General features: G+C 57.6%; 6 protein-coding genes across 6 annotated transcripts; all 6 read right to left on the reverse strand.

The window, feature by feature from the left end:
- Positions 1-1,149: 1,149 nt before the first annotated feature.
- On the reverse strand, positions 1,150-1,671 carry LINJ_35_3180 (conserved hypothetical protein; the record flags this gene model as incomplete). The annotated part of the gene is made up of 1 exon (XM_001469086.1): positions 1,150-1,671. One exon carries the CDS (start codon positions 1,669-1,671, stop codon positions 1,150-1,152), a length of 522 nt encoding a protein of 173 aa, XP_001469123.1.
- A 1,865-nt stretch (positions 1,672-3,536) lies between these two features.
- LINJ_35_3190 (conserved hypothetical protein) lies at positions 3,537-4,667 on the reverse strand (the record flags this gene model as incomplete). Its single annotated transcript, XM_001469087.1, has 1 exon — positions 3,537-4,667. One exon carries the CDS (start codon positions 4,665-4,667, stop codon positions 3,537-3,539), a length of 1,131 nt encoding a protein of 376 aa, XP_001469124.1.
- A 982-nt stretch (positions 4,668-5,649) lies between these two features.
- Positions 5,650-7,194, reverse strand: LINJ_35_3200 (conserved hypothetical protein; the record flags this gene model as incomplete). The annotated part of the gene is made up of 1 exon (XM_001469088.1): positions 5,650-7,194. One exon carries the CDS (start codon positions 7,192-7,194, stop codon positions 5,650-5,652), a length of 1,545 nt encoding a protein of 514 aa, XP_001469125.1.
- A 2,371-nt stretch (positions 7,195-9,565) lies between these two features.
- On the reverse strand, positions 9,566-10,117 carry LINJ_35_3210 (riboflavin kinase/fmn adenylyltransferase-like protein; the record flags this gene model as incomplete). Its single annotated transcript, XM_001469089.1, has 1 exon — positions 9,566-10,117. The coding sequence occupies one exon, from the start codon at positions 10,115-10,117 to the stop codon at positions 9,566-9,568; it is 552 nt and encodes a 183-aa protein (XP_001469126.1).
- Positions 10,118-12,521: 2,404 nt separating this feature from the next.
- LINJ_35_3220 (putative protein kinase) lies at positions 12,522-18,152 on the reverse strand (the record flags this gene model as incomplete). The annotated part of the gene is made up of 1 exon (XM_001469090.1): positions 12,522-18,152. One exon carries the CDS (start codon positions 18,150-18,152, stop codon positions 12,522-12,524), a length of 5,631 nt encoding a protein of 1,876 aa, XP_001469127.1.
- A 5,115-nt stretch (positions 18,153-23,267) lies between these two features.
- On the reverse strand, positions 23,268-23,846 carry LINJ_35_3230 (conserved hypothetical protein; the record flags this gene model as incomplete). The annotated part of the gene is made up of 1 exon (XM_001469091.1): positions 23,268-23,846. One exon carries the CDS (start codon positions 23,844-23,846, stop codon positions 23,268-23,270), a length of 579 nt encoding a protein of 192 aa, XP_001469128.1.
- Between the last annotated feature and the right edge of the window lie 652 nt (positions 23,847-24,498).

The following is a 24,498-nucleotide window of genomic DNA, read 5'->3' on the forward strand; positions in this document are numbered from 1 at the left end:
GGCGTCATCGACGGCGGCGGCGGCGGCGAGGGTCACTGGAGCAGTGGCGTGCGCTCGCTGAGGTCGAGCGGGTCGGATTACAGATGCGGAGGGCGAGGAGGCAGAGATGCCACAACTAGGCTGGGTCCATGAATGCAGGAGAGCAACACTCGCGTTCGTCGATGCACCAGGGCTGGGGTGCTGCCTGACATGCGGCTCAAGCAGTTGTCGGAATTCTGTATAGGAGACCCCATGTGGAAACGCGGCCCACTCTCGCTGGAGGTTAGTAAGAGATACTTCGTTGCCGAGCACGATCGCCAACTGTGGCACCAAGACCTCCTTCGATGCATGCATCTGGAAAGTATTACCTTCGCGCCTGCAGCAGACCTCAGAAAAAAAGTGAGGTTCCCTTATTCGGCGCACACATGAAAGCATAGGTGTGAGGGTCAGAGGGGGGGGCAGGGGAGAAGAACGTGGTGGTGGAAGTGTCGACGCAGACACGGTCATACATGCAAGGCGAGGTAGGAGGGAAGCAGAAAGAGCGCGAAAAGCACGATACGCTCCCCCCCGCACACGCGCAAGATCACACCCAAGCGCATAATCGTACGTGCGGTGGGCCTCGAGAACGGACAGACAAAAAGGAAGGGAGCACATGGGTTGATGCGAGCCTTGGTGGTGTGCTGCTGCAAGAAGAAACGAGAGCGACATGCCTGTCAGCTGCATTGACGCTCTCTCTGTCTTTTGCCACCTTACTGCCTTTCCATCCTCTCCCCCCTCCTCTACCCCTCTAACGCAGCGGAGAAAGCAAAAACACGGTCTTGCTTGGCACCTCTGTTTTCTTTGGTGTGTGTCGGGGCAACGGACGCACACGTGTGGGCACTGTGCAGCTTTTCATCGATGCTGCTGCTTTTGCTGTCGTCTGTTCTTGTATTTCTTGGGGAGGGAGCTTACATCTGTCGTGCGTGAGCACGTCAAACCCATTCTTCACCGCGTGGCCTCAGCAAGCAACCACAACCACACCAAACGAAAGATGGAGGCACCAACCCTGAGACAAGAGCCAGGCGCACAGCACGGAGGAGAGTGGCACCAGGAACAGGAAGACCTTCCCGAGGAGGAGAGGCGGGGGAAAGGAGAAGGCAACGAGGTGGTGCCACTTCCCGCGCGTTGCGTCTACCCTCCATGACGCCACACAACCACGTCCGCACCCTCTATTTGAAAGTGGCAAAAGCATAAGCGTTTGTGCGTCACAAAAGTGGCGAAATCGTGGCCATAGATGACGTGCCAGCAACCACCTAGCTTGGCGGTGATGTCGTTCTTGATGTATTCCGCAATACGGCTCAGTGCCGTTCGCTCGACGTCCCGCTCCAGCTCGCGGCGCGCGCCTTCCTCCTTACGCCAGGTGGTGCGCGTCGGGATGAAAACGTGTGTGTTGTAGGCTCGGAGGGCACTATGCATGATGACCTGCAGCTGCTTCGCCGGCAAGTCGACGTAGAGCGCCTCCATGTGCACGTGGGAGGCGCGGATGTCCATCTCATCCTCCCCCTCTGCGTCGCCGTGAGGGAAGCCGTCAGACAGGTGCATGTCAGAGAGCACCGAGCTGTTGCTGCCGTCCCCATCGGCATTGCTATGTCGTTGACTAGGCCGCAACGTTTTGTCGAGCGCGACGTCATCGTGGGTGCCGATGTCGGCCATTTTTTCGTCGGCCAGCCAGTGTGTGCGTTTCTGTGAATTTAAACTTGTCCGCGTGGTGAGTGTTGTTTCTTCCTGTATGTGTGAGCGCGTACGTGTTCTGCATGGGGCACACCCCCTCGTAACCTGAAGAGAGTCATGCGTGTGAGTGCACCCACCCACACACACACGTACATACAGACGGAAGAAACGGCAGCGGAGAGGAAGAAGCGAGAGAAAGTCGTCGAGGAGTTCCAGGACAAAGTCAGAAAGCGAGCTTCCGCATCAGCGTCCTAGTCCGCGACGCTTGATGTATGGTCACCGCAATCTTCTTTCGCGCGCGTGTTCGTGTATGCATGTGCGCCAAACGTGAACCGCGTCATCGTCACCGAGTTACAGGGAGAAAAGAAAGAGAACAAAAAGGGAAGAGGAGGACGGGGAGGCGCTAGACAGCCCGATAGGGATTCCCGCGCCTTACAAATTCGTGCCATCCATACACTCCTACCTTCAAGATCGCCTTCCTCCCTGACAAGTCATTCCCGCCACAGCCATCTCCTTCCAGTGCCCCCTCCCATCCTTGAGCACACACACACACACAGACAGAGGGCAAATGAGAGCGAAGCGCGTACTAAACGAGCACCGAAGAAAAAAGCAGAGAACTACCCTGCCGAACCATTATATGTATACATGTACATATATACACGTATACATATATGTATGTATACACATGCACATATATGTATGTATATGTGCAGAGCGTTCCAGTGCGCCTTGTGCAATGCCGGCTTACTACACGCCCTCCCATTCCCAGCGTAGCCACTCGCAAAGATCGAGCAGCGAGAGATGCGCACTGATTGAGGGGCGACGAGACAAATGCGAGGGTTTGAGGAGGGTTAAAAGGAGCGAGAGACCACAAGGCAAGGCATTCGCAAAGACAGCGCGCACCATCTATGGCGATGAGACGGAGGTGTTTAAGAAAGAAAACCGCGTTTAAGCGCAGCGGGCGCGCGCGACACAACGAGGGACGCGTTTTACAGTCGCGGCATATAATTCGTAGGTTTTCCTCTCGCTGCTCTTCCGTTCCGATTTGCGTTACAGGCATGGCATCCCCACATGCGTACAGACACACACTCAACAAAACCTACAAGACGTCAAAAGCGCACACAGCGCCGCAAAAGCAAGAATGAGGTCGTTTTGTTTTCTTCGTCGTCGCTTTCGTCGTCCAGCACCCGAACAAAACGAGAGTGCCAGCGTGGCGGGCCGTGTCGGAGCAAGGAGTGAAGGCATGCACATACACAGAGAAAGCGGCGCAGCAACAAAAGCAAAAAAAAAAACACTGGTCCCTTCAGAAGCTCCCCTCCGCCTTTTCGTTGCTTGCTCCCGCCTAAAACCATGGTCGCGTGCCTTCCCGCAGCTTGCGTACTTAGCAACACAAAGACGACGATAGCTTCTGGGTGTGTCCACAGGAGCAACGGAGCACCACAGAGAGAAAGAAAGAGCATCACAGGAACAGGGGCAAACATGAGGCGAGCACGCGCGCACACGCAAACAAGGGGAGGGGAGAACACACGAGCGATACGGGTCAAAAACACAGAACCAAAAGCAAAGAAAACATGATAATACACACAACATAGCGAAGAAGGTGAAGAAACGACAAGCGGGCATGCTAAGCACGCAACACGAAGAAAGGGGGAAGAGAAACGAAGGCTGTGAGTGCCGGGAGGCGTGCCTGTGGGAGAAGAAGAGAAACTCGGCTTAGTTGCTCCCTCTCTCTCTCTTTCTGCAAGCGATGACACGCTAAGAGTTTCGAACAGCTATCGAATCGAGCAAATGCGAGCAGGAAAAAAAAACACCGTGAGAGGAAAGACAGAGTGAAGGGGGGCATGTCGCTAAAACGAAAGGTAGGCGTCCAGATTTTTGAGGCCCTGGATAAATCCTATGGTGGACTCATCAAAGTTAAACTTGCGCCACGTAGATCGGGCAAAGTCGATGAGGCATAGCCTCGCTGTCGCCGGCGAGGCGGCCGCGTCATACAGGAGGAGCACGCTTGCCGAAACAAAGGCCATGCGCTGCAGCATGAAGGCGCCGTCTGGCGTACCTTCAAAGAAGTCCAGCAGCGATTTGATTTCAGCGCGTACGTGACGTATGCGCTGCTTCATGCGCGTCCTTTCTGTGCTGGTGGCGGCGCCCATCTCCTCGGTGTGGAAGGCGAGCTGCCCGTCTTCGTTTGTCTCCGCGAGTGGCGCGCCCATCGACAGGAACATCTTGAGGCAGGTGCTGAGCTCCCGCACGTGGGTCATGGCGTACCCGATATCTTTGCCAAAGCGCTCGCACGTCAAACTCGCCCTCGCGCCTTCTGTGCCCGCAGCGGCGTGAATGTACCGTCGGCAGCCGCAGATGCGCAACGCCGTGTCCCGCACCAGCGCTTTTTGATCCTTATTTACGATCCGCGTCACCTTGTCCTCTGGTGTGAGCGGTGAGTGCCGGATAAAGCCGATCTTGACGTCCATGATGCACGGCCTCTGCATGCCCGACGTCTCGTCGACAAGGCCAAGGCCCCAGATTCCCGTGTCATACCTGTCATCGAAGCCCTTCAGCTGCTCGGCGCCATCGAAGAGCTCGTTGAAGAGCGGTGCAAGAACAGCGCTGCGGGCCGGTGCGCCGGCTTCCACGATGACCCACTTGTCTGTGTTCTCCATGTACGGCTTCAGCGCTGCCGACTTGGCCATATACTTCTCAGGGAAGCGAATGGAGAAAAGAGTCGAGGCAAACGCGGCCATCTTGCCCGCAGCGCGGACAAACTTGGCGCGCGCTTCGTCGCCACGAAGGTGCGTCGTTCTCGGCTGTTGCGCAAGCGCGTCCTCCTTGGCGAGCTCCATAGCGAGATAGTACATTATCTCCCACGCCGTGGTCTTCTTCCGTAGTGTGCCGCGGCCGCCGTGGGCCGTTTCGCCATAGAAGATGGACGACTTGTGGCCGCCGACAGCGTCAAACGGAACAGGAGAGCCCTCACCCGACATGGCAGCATATTGGATTACTTTGAATGGTACCTGTGCGTGTGTGTATGTGTCTAAGTGAACAACTAGGGTCCGATTGTGTGGCGAACGCCAACGTTAGTGCGAGGACTACGAAACAACAGAAGCCGGATAAAAAAAACGCGTGAAGAAGGGCTCTGTACTGGCAAGGGTGCTGCTGCACTTGTCGGCTAGTGTGTTACCCTTTTCAGCCCGTCGATCAGTGAGGCCACCGCCTCCTTCCGCCCCGCCCACTGTGATTCAGAAGACCGTAACGTGGAAGAGGGAGGAACCCCCCCCCCCGCACACACACACACAAAAAGAGCGCATAGAGAAATGGGCGAAGAGAGAAGATTCAGACATGGAAAGGCAGCAGAAGGCTCTCCATCTGGCAAATCGCGCCCGCTTCTTCCACCCAGTCCAGTCGTCATGCACCATGTGACGCCCGAGGAAGGTCACCATCTTTTCGGCGGCGCAGCGCGTTAACAAAAAGAAAAGCCTTGCAGCCGCGCACTGTGCTGCGGGAGAGAAGGAGGGAGGAAGGCTGAAGGAGGCACGCAAGCGCGGCGCACTTCACGATGCAGAGACCCCGCCTTCTCTTCCTCTATCCTTCCATACCCCCAAAATCCGCTCAACTCCTCTTTCAGCGCCTCTCTTTCTTTCGTTGTTGCTGGTGGTTGTTTTCTCCGCCTTGCCCCCAACGTCGGCTAGCTCTTTGTTTTCGGTGCGTGGTGTGAGTTCGCAAGGGGCGCACCACTTGAGACTTAGCTCTTGGCCCTGGCACACGCGCAGCCCAAGAGGAGCGACGGCAGCAGGAAACAAGGGTAGGAGGAGAACACCATGAAGACGTCGCATTTGCGGCCACATCGTTGGCATCAGCAGTGCCGTTTGAGTGCGCGACGGCTTCACTTCCTCTGGCCCAGCGCCTCCTCTCTGGTCGCCGTCGCGCGATCTGTGACGGCGGTTGTGTGCGTCACCGCCATCTTCGCTACTCGTTCGCCTGATAGGTGTGCATGCGCGCCATGAAATCGTCAGCGCCTTTGGGGAGCAGACGGCGGTACCACGCGCGCTGCAGCGACCCGCGCCTCCGTGCCGCCCCCTCCGAGCGCGGCAGATTCAGTAGCGGATCATATGCCCCACGAGTGGGGCCCGCCAGCTCCACCGCCACCTCACCGGGGGCTGTCTCAGCAAGTTGGGTCGTGCCGGAAAACAGCGGGGCACTACCGAGCCATCGGCGCTCGAGCGGCACCCTCTCCGTAGCGGAAGAAGACACCACTGTTGGGGTGGCTGCTGGGTTCAAGATGATGGCCGCCTCGGCATCGCCGTCTTCGCCTGCATCAGAAACAAGGCCCATTTCACCCTCCTCTTCCTCGTCGCCTCCTAGCAGATCCACCAGTCGCTGCCGTTGCATCTTCCGCGGCCGCGCGGCCGCGCTTGTAACCGCGGTGCGGCCGCGCTTCGCTCCGCTGCGGTGAGTCAAGACTTGATCCCCGTTCTTATCCGCACCAGCCGTCTCTTCATCCTCGTCACGCTCAATCACCGCCACGACAAACTCGTCTCGCAGTGTCGAGACCGAAATATTCGTAGTGATGCGGCGCCACGGCACCGGTGCCGGGGCCATGCAGAACACCTGTGTGACAGGAGCTTCCGTCTTGCGGTAGCGCGCTATGGACTCTGGCGTCTTACCGTCCAGCTGCAACGCGGACACCACAAACGGCTCCGGCGTCACTTGGCGCGACACCCCGAACAGCACTGCAAAGATCGGGTCGTGGCGATCGGCAAGCACCACCACGCGACGGTACGGTACGGCCTCCACTGACGACACGCGGTGCCGCATATCTCGAAGATCTGCCCGCGAGAGCCGCCGAAACACCAGCTCGCGAGCAGCACAAAACTCGGCCACGGTGTCCAGCAGGAGGGAGTCTTGGAGCGCCATGGAGAGAGACCCAGCCGTGCCGCCGATTGTCGCCTGTGAAGACGTCAACCCCAAGCGCGTGTCGTCCTGCTCTTGCACCTGAGACAGGACAGACTCCGTTGCCGTGCCGCCACCACGAGGCCCCGCACCGCCACGATTGCACCGAGGGCGCGACGCCCCGCCCTCTCGCCGATGCTGCGATGACTGGGTCAGCATTTTGAAATGCAGCGTCACACGCTCTGCCACCTCCGCCGCCTCTGCGGTCAGCACCGGGCGTTGCCGCAGGTGTTCCATGATGAGGTTCACCACCTGCAGCGGTGTGGCGTGCGGTTCCGGCACGACGCGGCGGAAGAGCACTGGGCGCTCAATGTGCCGCGTCGCACGGTCGCGCAGACGCTCGGCGCGGCTAACCTGCTCCGCACGCGATGGTAGGGCTCGAGGAATCGAGCTTTGAAGCGCTGGGACGGCACCGCACACGCTGCGCCACTGCTGCCGCGCCATCTGCGCGGCAATCCGTTTGCTTTCAAGCACGCACTGCTTCAACTCCTCCGCATTGCGCCACGGTGGCCGTGGCGCAGGAAGGTCGTGCCAGTACACCTGCGTCTCCTTGGCCGGCATCGAGGGGGGGGGGGCGAGATCGGCCGATACTCTTGAGTTCGCGGTGTTTTGGCCTTCTTCCTCTCTGCGTCGACGCCTTGCAGGTATGTGACAGCCCGCTAGTAAGCATGAAAGAGAGATGCAGACACAAGGAGAGAAAGAGGGGGGGTCACAGCAAGAAGAGTCCGACTCTCAATCAAGAAGAAATAGGTGGATGTGATACCAGATGGAGGGCCCCCAGCCCAGTCCGCCACACACGTGTCGCATCGACACCATTGAAGTCGCGTAACGCGGCACACGCGCTGCAAATTCAGCCGCCCATTTCAGTCGATTTCGCCGAAGCGTCACCAGGAGTGCACACGTCACACACAAAAAGGCGTTCCGCAGCTCTTCTCCCTCTTTCCATGCACATTGCCCCAGGGCGCACGTCGCCCGTCGCCAGTTTGTGCCCACACTTGCAGAATTGAGCACTTCACCCCAAGCGTAGCGCAGTGCTTCAAGCAGTCCCTGACTACGCGTGTATGACGCTCGTCGCTCGTTTTCTTCCCCCACACAAGCATTCTCCACCGCCACCTCTGGCGTGCGATAGCAGCGAGCACGTGCGTAGCAGAAGCAGCACAGACGAGGCGAGAAAGGCAGGTAGTAGACGTCACACAGCGCCCCTCACGCGTCGTTTTGCCTTCCCTCTGAGCCCCGTGTACACCGCTTGCCTGTGCTATCTTCCTCTCGCTCAGCGCTCCTGCAAGTATGGTTGCACGTCCTCGAAGCGCACGCTGCCGTCGTGATCGCGGTCCAGAATCCAGAAGATGTGCTGCACAAGAGGTGCCTGCCGCGAACCGGACGTATTCCGCGGAGATGCAGTCGAAAAGTCACTTGTACACATCGGGGAATGGACCGCAAGCACCTCTTGCACATCCGCGAATGGGCCCTGGAGGTGAATGCCAAGAAGGTCGTCAGCAGCAATGAAGCCTTTGGGGCCCGCGACACTTTGAAACTGCCGCCACCACTGCAGCTGCGCCACTTTCCTACCGTCCACACACGATGCAGTGGCGGTAACACTAGCAGCCGCATCCCCTTGCGGCTGCTCCGTGACAAACCCGTCTCCCTCCTCTTCGGCGCACAGCGTGACGAAGCGCAGATAGGCGGAGCGCGTCATAAAGCCATTGACGCCTGTGCGAGACGACCGCCCGCTGTCAGAGTGAGCGAAAGAAGAGCTCGATTTTAAATGTGCAACTGTGTTTCCATGCGCGTCACGAGCTGGCTGCTGCGGCGGTGCAGAGGAGGCGCGGTGCGCAGGTGACGCTGACGGCGATAGCGTTTTAAAGCAGTCTGCAATCAGCGACGGAGTGGGGTAGCGGCCAAACAAGACGTAGAAGGCGCATTCTAGCCCCACTCGGCTCAGGCCGACGTCTGCAGTGGTAGCGACATCCTGCGATGGCGCGGCGCCATTCACGCCAGAAGCCGCTGGCAAAGGCTCAGCGAAGAGGTCGAACACCTCACTAGCACAGCTCGTCAGCTCTCCCCACGAGCGAAACATCGCCACTGCGTGCGCTTTGTTGCTCAGGCGCTGGTGCTGTCGTCCAAGGAAGCGCCGCAGTCCTCGCGATCCTCTCGCGCGCCGGCACACTCACGGGGGCACACGCACGCGCATGCGTAGTGGAAGGAAACACAGAAAACAAAGAGAAACAAAAAAGAGGGACCGGCCGATCCTGTTCTCGATGTGTATTAGCCGTGAAAAGCGCGTTGAGGTGTGCTGCGTCGTCCTCGCTTGGAGTTGCAGGGCCACGTCTTCGTACGACAGCAAACCCATACACACACCAATGAGGAGACAAAGGCGAGAGAAAGCGCGAGAGGCGGTGAGGGGAAGGTGGGAGAGAGCATCCAGTGAGAAGACACCTAGCATCCTTACCACCACTAAGAGAGAGCGGACACTACTTTCGGTGTAGTCTTCTCTCCCCTTCTCCCGCCACAAATCTGCGGGGCAAATTCTTTCCGGAAGAGCAAATGACAACACACATACCGCCGCGCACGGTAACTTGCAGGAAAGCTGTCCCAGCTCTCTTCCGCCACCGTGCCTCTCTTCCGCACGAGAGAAGAAAGTCGTTCAGAGAGGCAAACGCCTTAAGTACGAGATGAGCCACTGGCCTGTGCAAACAATAAAAAAAAAACTTAACATGTGGGGGGGAGGGTGAGAGGGGGTCGCGTGATGATGCTCGAGGCGCAACTCCACGCACAAGAGAAGAATAAGGCATGGTACGAAGAGAAAGTACGAGAGACAAACACCAGATGGACAGAACAGGTGCAAAAGACTTGCGCTACGTCCAAGAGAGAAGTTGCCGTCTCGCTCAAGCGTTTCCTTCCACTGTAGGCTCTGTTTTCTGTCGTTCTCACGCTAAAGCTCAAGAAAGCCGAAGGATGGAACCTCGGCTGCGCCGTGCAGCTGCGCCGGCACACAGGAAGGGTTCACCATTTCATGTTGCCCGTACGGTGCCCACTCAGGCATCTTCAAGTGCTCCTCGGCAAACACCACATCGCCGTCGATTGTCTTGATGAGCTCCTCCAGCGTTGTGAAGGCGGACTGCGAGCGGATCCGCTCGAGCGTGATGATCCGTACGACACGCTCGTAGAAGTCACCGTCAAACTTGTGCAGGAAGTGCACCTCCGCACTGACGTCTACGTTCTTGAACTGTGGGTTGTTGCCGATAGACATCACAAACGGAAAAGGTCCAAGCGGCGCAGGAGACGCATCCTCAGCGCGCGCCTCCCAGGTGTTGGGCTCCGCCGCCTCCACACAGCCCCATCCCCAGAGCACAAGGTTATCGTAAGGCTTCAGGAAGTCGATGGCCGCCTCGCTGAGCTCCAAGTTCGCTGTGGGGTACCCGAGCTGCGTGCCGCCACGGCCGAAGCCGTGAATTACCCTACCGCGCAGAAACCACGGCCTCATTAATGATGACGGAGGAAAACCGCCGCAGTCGAGCAATCAACCAAAAAGAGTTGAGAGAATAGAGCCGCAGCGGGGAGGGGCGACCTGCCTCCAACGAGAGGATGGGTGTTTTTACCAGCGTTCGTGTGAAGAAGCGCCTCCGCGGAAATGGTGAAAGGGAGATAAAAGTGTAGTGAGAGTTTGTGCGGGGGATGGAGGGGGGGGGGTAAACGATTTCTCAGGGCCGGGGGAGGGGCGCCCACCGCATCCACCCCAGCTGGGAGATGCCGCCTCAAGTGGATGCCCGTGGAGATACCCCGGATGTTTTGGCGTAACGCACAAGTGCATATAAACCTGTAGCACCCTTTCTTCGTTTTCTGGGGAAATACACTCACGAAGCCATAGGTTAGAGGCCCGCCTCCAACACAGGGCGTGCGGAGTGCGGTGCGGTGGGCAGGACCAGCACAGATTGAACAAAAAAAAAGAGAGGGAAAGTAGAGCGGCCCTTGCGGCCTTGAGGACAGAAAGGGAGAGAACGTCACAGCACAGAGCGGCGGGCGTTTTCACTCGCATTTCAAGCACGTGCTCGCTGGAAGTTTTGTTGTTGCCACTTTCCCATCCGCCAGTCGATATGGCCTCCATTAAGGTCGCCCCTTCAGCTAACAGAATAGAAACACAAAGAATGTTACCAGCTTCTCGCCTTTAGCGGGGGGGGGGGGGACGCGCCGAGAAGTTGTCCAGTTGACACAGTCGTTAAGCGCGAGCGCCCTTTTTCGCTCCCCCGGCTTGTGAGGCTTTTCGTCACTGTGCAGAAACTGTGCCGGTGTGGTTGACGACGCACCAGCGGCAGAAGTGAGAGCTCAAGAGCGAAAGCAAGGCTGAGAAAGAGTGCACTGGGCGTCCAAAACAATCTGTGGGGCGCATAGAGGGAGAACGTGTGAGGTGAATGGGCGAGGTGAGGTGGCAGAGCGCTCGGGCGAGAGCCCTGTGCGACGGGATAGTGCGAAGATAGAGAAAATGACGCCTGTTCGTATTTGCAGAGACGTGTGTGTGTGTGTGCGTGTGTGGTTGCCGTTGTTGTCAGATGGGTGGCAGTAGTGGGAGATACGGGACAAAGAAAAGGAGAAAGGGACAGAGGTGCCACGAGTGGGAGCTAGTGAGAGAAATGGAAGAGCAGCAGAAGCCGGTCGAGCCAGCGGTGGCGGAACCCCTCCTCCTGCAGTGAGATAGAAGAACGGGGATGTAGCTGAGTTAGGCGAGCGATAGATAGAGGGCAAACGCAGAGCTCCTGACTGGCAGACAAGCTGCGCCATCTGGGTATCGCGTCTGTGCGGGCATTCCCTGTGCTTTAGATATTTTCTTTCTATTCCTTTGATGGCATTTTGCCTTTTTGTTCTCTTCAGTTGCGTTGCGTTCATCGCATTAAGGTCGTTGGCGCATGAGGCGTAGGAGCAACAGTCGCTGAGAGAAAGGCAGAGGCAGAGGCAGCGAAAGGAAGGGGGAAGGGGCGGAGTGCAGAGAAGAAAATCATGGAAACCGGAAAGATACCACAGTGGAAAGCAAGGAATGCGGGGAAGATACAGGGAATATACGCATATATACACGGGTGCACATGTAAACACACACGCACATACATGCACGCATGAACGCGTCCACCACACCTAGACAGTTCCAGCCTATTGTGAACTGTCCTCGGAGAAGGTTAAGAAAAGGAAAAGATGAAAGGAAGGGGGAAGAGGCTAGTGGTGGGTGGTGGCGGTGTGGGAGGGGGGGGAATGCCAGCAGAGAACAAGAAGAAACGCACACACACACACACACACACGGGCACAAACATTACAAGGAGACGAGAGAAAGGGAGAGGAACAGCAACGGCGACAAAAGCAACAAGAGGGGTTCATGAGGAAAAGATATGCGCACATGCAGGCACACAGACGCAAAGCGGCACTCGCTCATACGTCGGCGAGAGCCGAGCGCCCTCCTCCTCCACCCCCGCCCACCCAACCCACCCGAGAAGAAAAAAAAACACGTACATGGGGGAGATGGACAGGAAAAACGAAGGCGAGAAGGGAGCAGCAGTCGTCTAGCAAGCCACGCTCCAAAGCACAGCACGGGACGGGAGGAAGGAGGCGACTCGCAGAGAACTCATGCCGCTGGCCAACAGAGACAATCAGACAGACACGCAGAAAAGGGGGAGTAGGGCGGAATAAAAAGCAGCGCGCACAGCAACAATCTTCCTAGCTGGCATCAAGCTGCACGCGGCAGATTAGCGCACAGCAGGACTGGGAAAAAAAAAGAGAGAGACAGACGGGTGGATGTGTCGGAAGGGGAACTCATTGCGGTGGTTGCCGAGAAGACAGCCCGAAGCCAAGAAAAAAAAGAAGACGCGGCAAGGGAAAAAGATCACGCAAACGCCCTCGCATGCCACTCAGCGTTCTACAAAGCCGTGTTTCAGCAGCGCTGCGGCAGAGGGACGTTCGGTGTGGCTCAGGGTCAAGCACTGTTCAATAAAGCTGCGTGCCTCGCCAGTCATCTCGCAAGTGTCCGCGATCACCGGGGTCAAACGGCCGCTCCCGATATTTGCAACAAACGTCTCGGGATCGGTAAAGGTCTCTGGCGGGTACGGGTAGGTCCCTGTGAGGCACAGGTGCACAATGATGCCCAAGCTCCAGATGTCGCTCGTCGGATGCGCAAGGCCTCTGCAAGCCTGCGGGGACATGAAGAGGGGCGTCCCGACGACCGACGTGGGCACGTCCGTGACACTTACCTTGTTGCGGCTCGAGTGCTGCTCCGTGAACTCGAGGCTGGCGTTGCCTGGCACTGTCGTCGACATGCCACTGCTGCCACTGCAGAAGTGCGGTCCCATGATGGAGCGGCCAAAGTCAATTAACTTCACGCGACTTCGATCCGTTGTGTTGGTGATGATGACGTTGTTGGGCGACAGATCGCGGTGGATGATGCCGCAGTCCCGGTGCAGATAGACCAGCGCGTTCAGCACCTCACGCGCGTAGAAGCGTACAACCCCGGGCAGCAGCACCTTGAACTTCTGCAGAACGGTCGCGAGCGTTTCGCAAGCGTACTCCATCGCGAAATACACCGCCTCGTCGTCCTTCCAGGCACTGACGATGTTGACGACGTTGCGGTGATGCAGCTCCCGCAACAGATCCACTTCGTTCCGCAGCTGCGCCACCTGCTTCGCAGCACGGCGGTCCGCACGCTTCACCACAACTAGATAGCCGTCTGGGTGGAAGCCTTGGAAGACCATCACCGTGTTGCTCGAGCTGGTGTCGATGCGCCTCGTACAGGAGCAGACCACAGACGATGGCTGCGCCGTCGCACGGTGGCTGCGCCGGGAACGGGAGCGCTGCGCAACAGACATCATCGACAGCTCTTGATTAAGATCTGCCTCGCAGGCAGTCTCCGCCTCACTGCGCGCCTCTGTCCTGTCCTGCACAGTAAAGGGTACCATGCTGTCCGCAAAGAGAGGGAGAACCGAGGAGGCGGCGGCGGTGCTCGCAGAGGCGCGCCGACGCACTGAACCAGAGCGCGCCGACAGAGATTCGTGGCTCACCTCGGACGGGAAGCGGGCGATCGTGGTGTCGGTCAGCTGGGAGACGCATTGATGCCCCAACAGCCGTGACGACAACTCATCGCTGGTCGGGACCTCCGTCGTAAACTGGGAGCCATGGCGACCGCGTGGTCGCTCACTCCTGCAACCGCCGCTGTCGCGCCGCCCTCGCGAAGAGCGCAGAGTTGCATTGTCCTTTGCAGATGCACAGGCGGCGACAGGACCCGCCGCATCGTCTTCCTTTTTCGCTGCCGAGATTAGAATGGAGGCGTGACGTTGCCGCCGGACATCCGACTGCGAAGACCGCAAAACCCCCGAGGTCAGTGGCGTCAGCGTCGGCATCTCCGGCACACCAGATTCGGCAAGACTCCAACTGTTCGAGAAGAGGCGCGGCCTCGACGCGGTCACGGTGACCGTGCTTTGGTCCGGCTCTGTCAGAAGTGCGAGCGCCGCCCACTTCCGATCTCCACACGTCACGTCCGGAAATGTAGTGGTCGGGGTCGACGCCTCGAAAACAGAGCGCGTCGCATGAAACGAGGACGAGCAGCCGGTGACATTGTCACGCGGCGAAAGAGGCGCAGAGCCGTCCTCGAGCACGTTACGTTCTCCTGAAACAGACTCGGTCCCGGGAGAGGGTAGCCCGTAACACCTCTGCAAAGAGCTAGGAGGTCTTGCGTCGCCCTCTATCGCCGCCAAGACCTCACGCGGCTGATGCGGGGGCTCCCCCATGGCTCTGGATCCTACTTGCCCCTCCCGTTGCTCAGCCGACAATACGTAGCGGGTGCGAGCCTGGTATGAGCGGCGCATCAGTGATCGAAAGAACGTCGCCAACTCGCCCGCGGCGCCACGCGATGGTTGCGGGGAAAATGGCACAAGTACGTTGCTGCTACCGCACTCCCGTTTTCGCAAGCCGCAACTACCGCCTCCGCTCGTCGCCAGAATAGCTGGCGCGCGAAGCAGATCAGGGCTCGGCGCTCGCGGCGCCTCCTCCTCCTCCCACACAGGAGGTGGGCGGAAATACGACGTCAGAAGACTTTCTGCAGCCCACTCGGCAACACCCTCGACCGCACAAGTGAAAGACGGTGCGGTTACTGCCTCTACTGTGGCCTCAGAAACGCGCAGCCGACGCTTACGCGCGGCGCGCTCCAGAAACCCCGCAACATATCGCAGGTGTGCAGCGGTCCTCGGCAGGCCGCTGCAGCCGCCGCTCTTTCTCCTCCACATTCCCAGTGCATCCGCAGCTGCCTTGTACTCGCCGTTGCGCATGGACGCAATGGCGCTATTCATCTGCAGCCGCTGCTCCCTGTCGACGTCGCCGTCGTGCAGCTGGTACACCAAAAAGGCCTGCTGACGCAAATCCATCACGTAGTCTACGGGGAGACATTGCGATTCACACGAAGCGTCCGCAAGAAACCCGGCGTGACACAACGCGCCGTAGTCGAACAGTGCCGCCAGCTCCGCCAGTTGACGGGCAAAGTCGTACTCGACCGTCCCAAAACTGACGTAGAGCCGCCCTTGCATACCGCGCGTGGGGCATATGTAAGCATCGAAACGGTGCACGGCGATGCCCCACTGCACCGGGGTGCCGCGATACGTCGGCGACCACTCCACAAGCGCCTTTTGTGCTACCACAGCCAGCGCCACGGCTGCAGGGCTTGCAACCAGAGAGGGGAGTGGAGAGAAGGTATTAAAGGAGAAGACCACTTCAGACACACCCACCTCCGTAACGGCAGCGCACGACGTCCGCGGCACGGTGCGGAGGCGCTGATGAAACTCGTTCGAGAGTCGCTGCAGCTCCTTCAGCTGCGCCTGCGTCAGGGGCCTCTGTTCCACAAGCAGCTCCGCCGGGGCCATGAGACGGCACACCACCACCGTGACCGCCTCTTGCCGCTTGCTCACGTCCACTGGGTGCTGCGGTCGCCGGGAGAAGACGGCTTCGCTCATTTGATACCGCGATCCGGGTTGCGCTTCATGCGGCGGCCACGGCTCGTTCTCCGTCATGGGCACCGACGCTTGCACGCCAAAAGGGAGCGAGCGGCGGTTGTTGCTGTTGTGAAAGGGTCCATCAGCCAGCGTCGTCTCTGTCACGGGGAGATCGCCGCTCCCGTTGGTGCCCTCGTTTGGCAAGGCGAGGCTGCGCCGCTCCGAGAAGAGAAAGGAGCGCCACTCTGCCTGGCTCACCTCTATCGGGCACGTGAGAAGCTTAACAAGCCGACTCACCTCCTCATGCCATCGGGCGACAAACGGAGAAAACCACTGCGCACGAGAATCGCCGTTGTCGGCCTGCTGTGCCGCCGCGGCAGCGGCGTCGATCGGCATCGCGATGTCTTGCCGACCCTCCGAGTCCTCCGCTGCGAGGTGATGCACATCCAACGGTAACAGCGTATCTGCAAGTCGCACACAGAGAGCAAAGGCACGCACCTGATGGCGGATGGCGAGGCGGTAAAGCACGACGTAGATGACGGTGCCACTTCCACCACCCACCACCACAATCGAAAGCAGAATGCTGAGCAGCAGCTCCAAGTCGACTTTCAGCATCGTCCCCATGCGAGCGTGCAGCAGCGCCTCCGCATAGCTCTTCTCTTGCAACGTAACAGCCCAGTAATGTAAACCAAACAGCAGAATGGCCACGCACAACGGCACGGCGCAGAGAGCTACGCCAACAGACAGAAGAGCTCTGCGGATGCTGCAAGAGCCGCGTGGTGGCTTCAAGCTAGCAACGTACTCGAGCAGTGTAGGATCGCCACTGCGAGGGGGAGAAGAGCGCGCCGGCGTCGACCGCGGCGGCTGCGGCCTCGGAGTGAGCACATAAACTTGAGACAGCGAAGGGTGAAGCGGTGAAACACATAAAGAAGCGCGCGGCTCCAGCACCGACGCCGGATCTAGTTGCTGTGCCCTGGGAGAAGGCCGCGCTCGGTAGCGGAAGCTCATCTCGGAGGCCAGGCTGTTTGCGTTCACCGCATAAGTGTCGCTATCGAGTGGTTGCGTAGGCGGCGGTGAGGCTGTTGCTGGTGTTGACGCTGGTGCCGGTGCCGGTGCCAGTTCCTCCGACTTCGGCGGAAGCGGGACGAGCACTGCGATGGGTGGGGTGCGCGAAGCGCTTTGCCTTCTGTCTGCGCAGCCTCGAAGCAAGGCAGAGCGTGGGCCTCGGTAACAGGAGCGAGGGGTGCCGGCTGCCGCGGGTGCGTCTTCATCATGGAGCTGAGATGGGGCCACTGCATGTTCACCGAGGTGCCCGTCCGAGAGTTGTCGCGGCTGCATGAGGGGGTTGCGCGTACGAAAAGAGGGTAGCCGCGACCGCGGTTCTACCGCCATCAACGGCGGTGTCATCAGCGCAGACGGCGTCAACCGAGTCGAAGAATGCTTGGCAGCTGCATGCGCCGCGTTTTCCGTGGCCTCGGCAAGGGTGAAGGTCCTCGTGCGCACCGGCGGCGGCGGCGGCGGCGGCGGAAGCGACGAGCGATACGTGATGGACTCATCATGTTGCTGCACTGGCGTCAAAGATGTGCCCTCTGAAGCGGACTCCGTCTCACTGGAGAGGGACAGCAATGACGCCCGCATGTAGCTTGTGTCAAGGCCGTGGAGGGACTCGTTCGGCGCGCGTGTGGTGACTTCACTAGCTTGTGTTGTAGCCCGTGAAGTGTTGCTGAAGAGAGCGCTCAGCATCCCGCCACCGCCTTCGGAAACGAGGGTGTTTGAGTGGAGCCGAGAAGCACGCCCTGGCACGTAGCAGCGGCGGCTTGCCGTGCTCCGCTTCGACGACAGCCGAGTGTCCTGAGAGCCGGCAGACGTGTCCACGCCATCGGCGGAGGTAGACTGGTTAGACTGCAAAAGGCTACTGAGCGTCACCTGTGGAAAAGGTAGCTCCAGCTGAGTGAGCCGCCTCCCCAACGGCGCGTGGCACGGGGCGTTGCTGAGCTGCGCGTCGTTGTCGGCCTCCAGTGAAAAGTCACCGCCGCCGCTGCTGGAAGAGGCAATTATAGAGCACGACGGACTACTATGCTCTTCTGGGTTGGCCTGCTCGTCATTATACGTTGAGGCCTCGTCGACAGGCCGCACGTTACCACGGACACCGTGTTGCCTGGCGAGTGACGTGGAGGCGACCACGGACGCAGGCAGAATCGTCTTGGGGAGCAGTTGCAGCGGGGATGGTGGAGTGATGGCCCTGTCAAGTGGGCTGCGGTTTTCGCGCGGAGTGGCGGCAATCACGTTAGGCCTCACGACCACTGTGGAAGAGTCCCCACCAATCTCGACTTTTTCCTTGCTCTCCTGGTGCGTGTGTCGCGCCGAGAGAAAGGGAGCAATTTTTCTCCCTCCATCATACATCCAACGCCGGCGTAATATGCTCGCCGCCCCATTCCCCACGTCTCCCCCTGGCTGCATCCCATCCCGGTCAATCGCATCCTTCTCTTCTCCAATGTGCCCCGCCAGGATCCTCGGTTGGCTGCGCGGCGAGTGAGGAGTTATCGCATCAGAGTCGAGATGCGCCATCACGCATCGGCACACGGAGAGGTGCGTACGCTGCGTTTGCCTGTCCACAGGTGAGCTGTTTGATGGGTTTACGTACTTTCTACAGCCGCGACGTGCTACTCGTGCAACATGTGCCGAGCAAACCCTCTCCTCTGCCCACTGTCGCCTATCCACAAACCGGTGCAAAAACAGGGCTCGTATGATGTCGCGGATGGCGCTTTCCGCGCCCTCTCATACACCGGCACGGCACCGCAGGAGGCGTGTGCGCCCACCCAGCACGCACGAGCGAAAAAAAAAAGAAAAGGCAACTCTGTGGTGGCTGCCGTGGGTGAGCTTGCGGAACGTGTCCAATGGAAAAAGAAGAAAACACACACAGCACGGCACAGCTAGAAGAGAAACAATATGCAGGCCCGAACAAGACCCAACACACACGGCCACGATTGCTCGCAGACACACAAGACGACAGCAAAAAAAGAGATCACGATACAGCCACTAGAAAGGAAAACAAAAAAAAAAACAAGAGGAAAGGTGAAGGTGCGAAAGGGGGATGGTGGAGTGGAAGTCGGAGGGAGAGGGATAGAACAAGCAAGCGATTCGATATCGCACTTGATGGAGTGGGGAGAGGGAGGTCGGGCGGGAGAGAGACAATAGCATCAACCAGCGACAACTACACGAAGGTGCTCACATCAGAGAGACAAAGAAGCCCGAAAAAAAGCGAAGCTGTAAAGGGGGAGAAAACGACCTGGAACAGACGGAGACAGCGAGAGCAGAGCAGTGCTGGTAAGGAGGAGGGAGGGAGGGAGGAGGCAGATGCCTGAACACAGAGGAGAAAATAAGCACTATGTTTTGTTATCTATAAACATATATGACGAGCAGAAAGCGGAGGTAGGATGAGCGGAAGAAGAGCACAGCGAAACAAACAGACAAAAAAAAGGGGCGCTTATGATTACGTGCGTGTGTGTTGTTTCAAATAAGGGGAGGGTGTGTGGTTGCCTACATACACCACTCGCAGCAAAAACGATCCGAAATAAAAAGCGGGGAAAACATAAAATAGCAAGAAGACAGATGCACGTGAGACTCCCCCAAAGCGAATAAAAATGAGAAGCGACACGTGAGCATAAACACAAAACAAAAAAAGAAACCAAAAAAAAACTGAGAAAGAATCAGATGGAGAAGTGGTTGTGGGGGAGGGGGAGGGGGAATAAGATGGAGGGATTGAGAAGGATGATAAAGAGGAGGCTGGACGGTGAGGCGATGGAGAAGGACGCGAGATGGAGGCGACAAGACAAGGCAGCAAAAAGAGGGGGTCAAAAGAGCGACATAGCAAAAAAAAAAAGGTGCGTGTGGGTGTGCGGGTGGGGAGGCGGAGGGCAACAGGAATCAGCGCCGCAGCGGGTGGGCAAACAGACTAGAAGGCGCAAACGATGAGACCAAAAGACAGAGCGAGGGCAACAAAAGAAGCCAACCGAACAGCGTTTACGCCCGAGACTGAATATAATGCAAGTGCAGCACTCACAAACGTTTCGGTGAGTCGTTACTGGGGAGGAGGAGGGGAGAGAATTGGTAAGGTAGGCTCAAATGCTGTACTCGCTTGCCGTCTCTTTGGTTGTTCGAAGGTGTTGACCGTGACGTGTAACGAGGGGGAGGGGGTATGTCTGAGGGGTGTACGTGCGTGTTAGCGTGCGCGGGAGCGAAAAAAAAAGAAGGAGAGTATAGCTCCGTTTGTGGCACACGTGATACCGAAAGTGGCTCAGTTGCACTCATTCCTTTCTCTTTTTCTCGACACACCACATGCACACAGATTCAGCAACGAAGGCGTTGGCGACGACAATAACCGAAGCGTGCTGCTCCAAGATATTCGGTCGGCTGCTCTTTCGAAAGGCGAAAAAGGGGGGAGCAGAACCCCCGACTACAGCGCTATGTGATAGCAGGAGAGAGAGGTTTGAGAAAAGAAAAAGACGAAACTGGCACCCGGATATCAACGCTACAAGCGCAAGCACACACACACACACACACAGAAAGACAAGCTCGTGTACCGCCGCGAAGAAAAAGAGCAGGGAATAAGGTCGGTGAACAGAAGGAATAGGCAGCACACCAAAACTGACACCCGCACACACAGCATGCAGAACTTTCAAAGGGCGAAAAGAGAGGGGGACAACAACGACAACACAAGAACAGGTACGCACCAAACACGAACAAACACACCAAATCTAAGATACCGACACGGTAACAGGCACACGTGTATCTTTACTCTCCGATGTTTCTCTCTTATTTTTCTTTCGTTGCTTCTTCCTGGTAAAGAGGCACCTCAGTCGTTTTTTTCTTCGGACGTGAGGTGTATCCCCTTCGTTGGTGTGCCGCTGGTGTTAGTCACACGATCGAAATGGGCGCCTCCCATTTGCCCTTCGCAAGGCCCTCTCTCCTGTGAACCACACAACAGAAACAAGGCGCAGTCCCGGCAGTTCTTTTCCGTGTGTGTTTCGCTGAAAGAAACTTGAAGGGAAGAGCAATGCGAATGATACACGAGAGAGAGAGAACGGCACGTGAGCCGCAAAAGAGCAGCTGAAGCTTCCCCCTCAGACACAGGGACAACTATGTGCTGACGATAACAAGAATAAAGATGGCAGATGAAGATGATCGGCAAAGGAGAAGGAACACGATCAGGGGAGAAGAAATAGAATCGACGCAGTCAAAAAGCGCCACTTGCCACTATGTGCACCGAGGAAGAGAGGAAGGGGACAAGAAATGGTCACACCAATATGGAGAGAGCCAGACACACGTAGAAACACAGAGAAAGTAGGGGCGCACGCAGACGCACGAGGGAAGATAAATTGAAAAAAAAAAACGAAGGACAAGGCGTGAAGAAGAGAGGAGCTGGAAAAGGGAAGGAGAAGGAGAGCAAAATAACAGAGCAACACTTGTCGCGTGTACAGCGATACGCACAACAGATCAAACGGAAAAGGAAAATCACAACGGCTATACACTCTTGATGAAGCACAAGCTAACCCCACAAAAGGAAACAGAGAGGAGGAGGAGAGAGGAGGGAGGGACGCGTACTGAGAGAAGGTGAGAGAGCTTGACGAGAAGAACACAAGAAAATCACGGTGTGTAAAGCTGACAGACGACGTGAACACGTTTTTCAGGATGAGTGAAAAAGATGGACAGAAACAACAAACGACGGGAAGAAACGAGAGGCCGAGGAAGAAGGACGTGCTCCGTTCCCTTGTTGTTGGTGTTGTTGCCGCTAGTATGTGTGTGTATGTGTGTGTGTGTGTGTGTGTGTGTCAGCCTTGAAATAAAAAAAAAAGAATAATAGAAAAAGGCACGATGAAGGCGCTTTTACAAAGAGCACCGACGCATGTAACGGCGCAGCAGCAGCAGCAGCAGCAAAAACAGGACCTTCGCAAAGAGGTCAAGCAAAGACACCGAAAGCGGCAAAGAGAGAGAGGGAGAGGGAGGCGCAGGCACAAAAAGGGAGACAGAGAAAGGGGCAGGAAAGAAAAAGCACGACAGCACCAAGGCAGTTGCAAAAACCTGTGCGCGCGCGAGAGAGACGTGTAGTTGGAAAAGAGGAGCCTTCGGAACAACGTGCGAGTCCAGGTGCCTGTTCTTCGATGGGCACTGATGACAGGAGTGCAGTGCACAGGCAGTATACAGCTGCGTCCGCAGCAACGCGCGTAAGCACACCTTCACGGAAGCAAAACTGTTGTGAGAGTAGATCCAAAGACAGGTAAAAACGCCCAAAGTAGCTCTGCTTTCGCTTTTCCTCACTCTGCGGCACACCCGTCGTTGGCTGCTGTACTTCGTCGAGAACGGCCCCCGCCTGGCCGTCACACGCGCAAGCTCGCTGTCAATATCGTCGTCTCGTGAGAGGTTACTTAGTCCTGCGATTTCCCATCTGTAGGCGATTCGTGTTGTGACCAATCGCGTGTCGGCGTTGTGGGAATTTGCTCGACAAATGCAGAAAGAGCGCGTTTCGTGATGGTGAAATGGCCAGCGAAAATAGGAAGCGCGTATACTTCGTTAAAAAAAAGGCACTGCAAGGCTTCGACGCGCCGCATCGTTGCACGTCCCGTTCATATCCACACGCACACGCGCACGGGATGAAAAACAGTCAGAGAGGGAGAGAAAGGGCGGGTTCAAGAAGAGTTTTGCCGCGCGAGTGAATCATCGAGCATTCACGATGTGTACGTCGAGCTGGGCATGATGTTTGCGAGATCCCTCCATGCTCACTCTGCCGGTTCATAGACCATGGCGCCGGGGCAGCATGTGTGCAAACAAAGAGGCAGGAGAAGCCGTGGGCGGCGTGCGCTGATGCTTGAGAAAGCCAACAACTTTTTCGAGGGCCCGTGCTCGTCGACCGGCGCACCTGGCCGAGTTGAGTGTTAGGGCTCTTTCTCTTCTTTTTGCTCGCTATGAGCGAACGTGTAAAATGAAGAGAAAAGCACAGCGGACCTGCGCCAGGGCAAAGCGCGCATGTTCAACACGGCGCCGCCACTATCATACACGTGCAGCTCCCCGGCACGCGTGCACACAGACACGCGCCGCTGCAGCACAACCGCACGCGAAAACGAATAAGACAGGCAGATCACAGGCACCAATCTCTCTCACGATTATCCTCTCCACCATGGGGAACAAGAAAAGAGAGGCCTCCGCAGCAGACTCCACGGGATCCAGCTCTTGTGGGTGGTACAACAAAAGCAGACCTGTTAGCAGCAGTAATGCGCACATTACCACTCTGCGGCGCCGATCACCCGGGGGGGGGGGCATCCGCCCATACTCCTGCCTCTTCCACCTCCTTTTTGTTTTCGCTTGGCTCAGCGCGGAAAATGTTCGGTGAACAGGTGCATGCAACGCCCATCGACGTCCTCCTCCTTTGCCTTGCCACCACCTCACAGCGTGGTCTCTCATGTCGCTTCTCGGTTTGTGTCTTCGTCTTCTATGGCCAGAAATATATAAGGGCACGGCATGCAGTACGTTAGGCAGAGGAAAGCGAGGCCACGCGAGAGAAGAATGATACTAGAAAAAGAAAAAGCAACGTCGCCGGGTGAAGCAGCGACGGAGTTAATGCGGCCGATGGAGTGTGGCGGAGGAGCGCACACGCGGTAGAAGAGCTAGCACTGACGCCCCCAAAGCCTACTTCGCAGCGGCACTAGACTTGTCCTCAGCCGCGATCATTTGTTCGAGCAGCCATTCCTCCTCGTCAGAGCCCATGCCTTCGTCGCGGTGCATGAACAAGTCTTCGCCGTCATCGTCGCAGCTGTTCTCCTCTTTCCCGAGATTGTCACCATCGCCGCGGGGGTGGTAAGCCTTGCCGTGGCACAGGTTCGCCTCGGCATTGAGAGCGTCTGTTTCTACAAGGAACTCCTCTATGTGGAAGAGCTGCTCTGGGGTAAGCTCCTCCACCATCTTATGCGCAGCACGCAACGCATGCACACCCTTGTCCGTGTTGGCGCGTTCGTCCAGCAGGTACTCATCGCTCAGCTTATCGGAGTAGAGTTCCTGGATGTCGGGCGGCATCATGTCCATCAGCATGCCGACCTCGTGTCCCTGCATCTGTTGAAGACAGTACATCCACATCTTTGAGAAGCGCGCCCGGTCAGTGCCTTCGTCCCCCACACGGGCCTCGACATCATCCTCACCTGCCGCGCTACTTGCCTCCAGCGGCGCCGGCTCTAACGGCGCCACACCGGCTCCTACGACGGGGGTGCGCATGTAGGATGGTACAAACGGTGCCGCCTCTGCCGAGAAGCGATGCGGGGGCGGCGGCGGTGGTTGGGAAGGTGAATCAGAGGTGCTTGGCGGGGCGCCGCTGGCCTCCACTGCGGCAGCGGAGGAAGCACCTGTGGACGAGTTCATTCGTAGCTGCGTCGAGAGGACAAGAGCTAAACTGGTACGCACCTGACTTGCTTGGGTATTCAGTCGCGGCAGTCCTGCCGTGAAGGGTGAGCGGTTGGGGAGATCGCGAGGTCGTTGCCCTTCTTCTTTGCGCAATGTGATTGTGCGTGTGGATACGTCGTCCCTGGAGATGTTGCGAGGAGCGCTCGAATTATCAAAAAGGTGTGACTGGTCACCGCATGCGCGTGGACTAAAGCGAGAAACGGAGTGAGCGGCGCTGCGGGGCGAAGAAAGAAGGCAAATTCAGCGTTGTCGTGACAGGTGTGCCGAGATTCCATAAAATGTCGACGAACCTGCGTCGCTCTCTTTCTCTCTGTTCTTCTCAGTCTATAAGCTGACGCGTGTGTGCGTGCGTTCTCGGCAAACGTTTTTTTTTCTCTGTGAGGTACTTCTTGTCCGCTTCGCCAGTTGTGTCCAGCACATAGAAGGGAAAAAAAGCAAAAAAAAAAGAACGCGGTATTCTACCGTA

Source organism: Leishmania infantum, chromosome 35 (genome assembly GCF_000002875.2).
Source record: "Leishmania infantum JPCM5 genome chromosome 35".
Taxonomy (NCBI): Eukaryota; Euglenozoa; class Kinetoplastea; order Trypanosomatida; family Trypanosomatidae; genus Leishmania; species Leishmania infantum.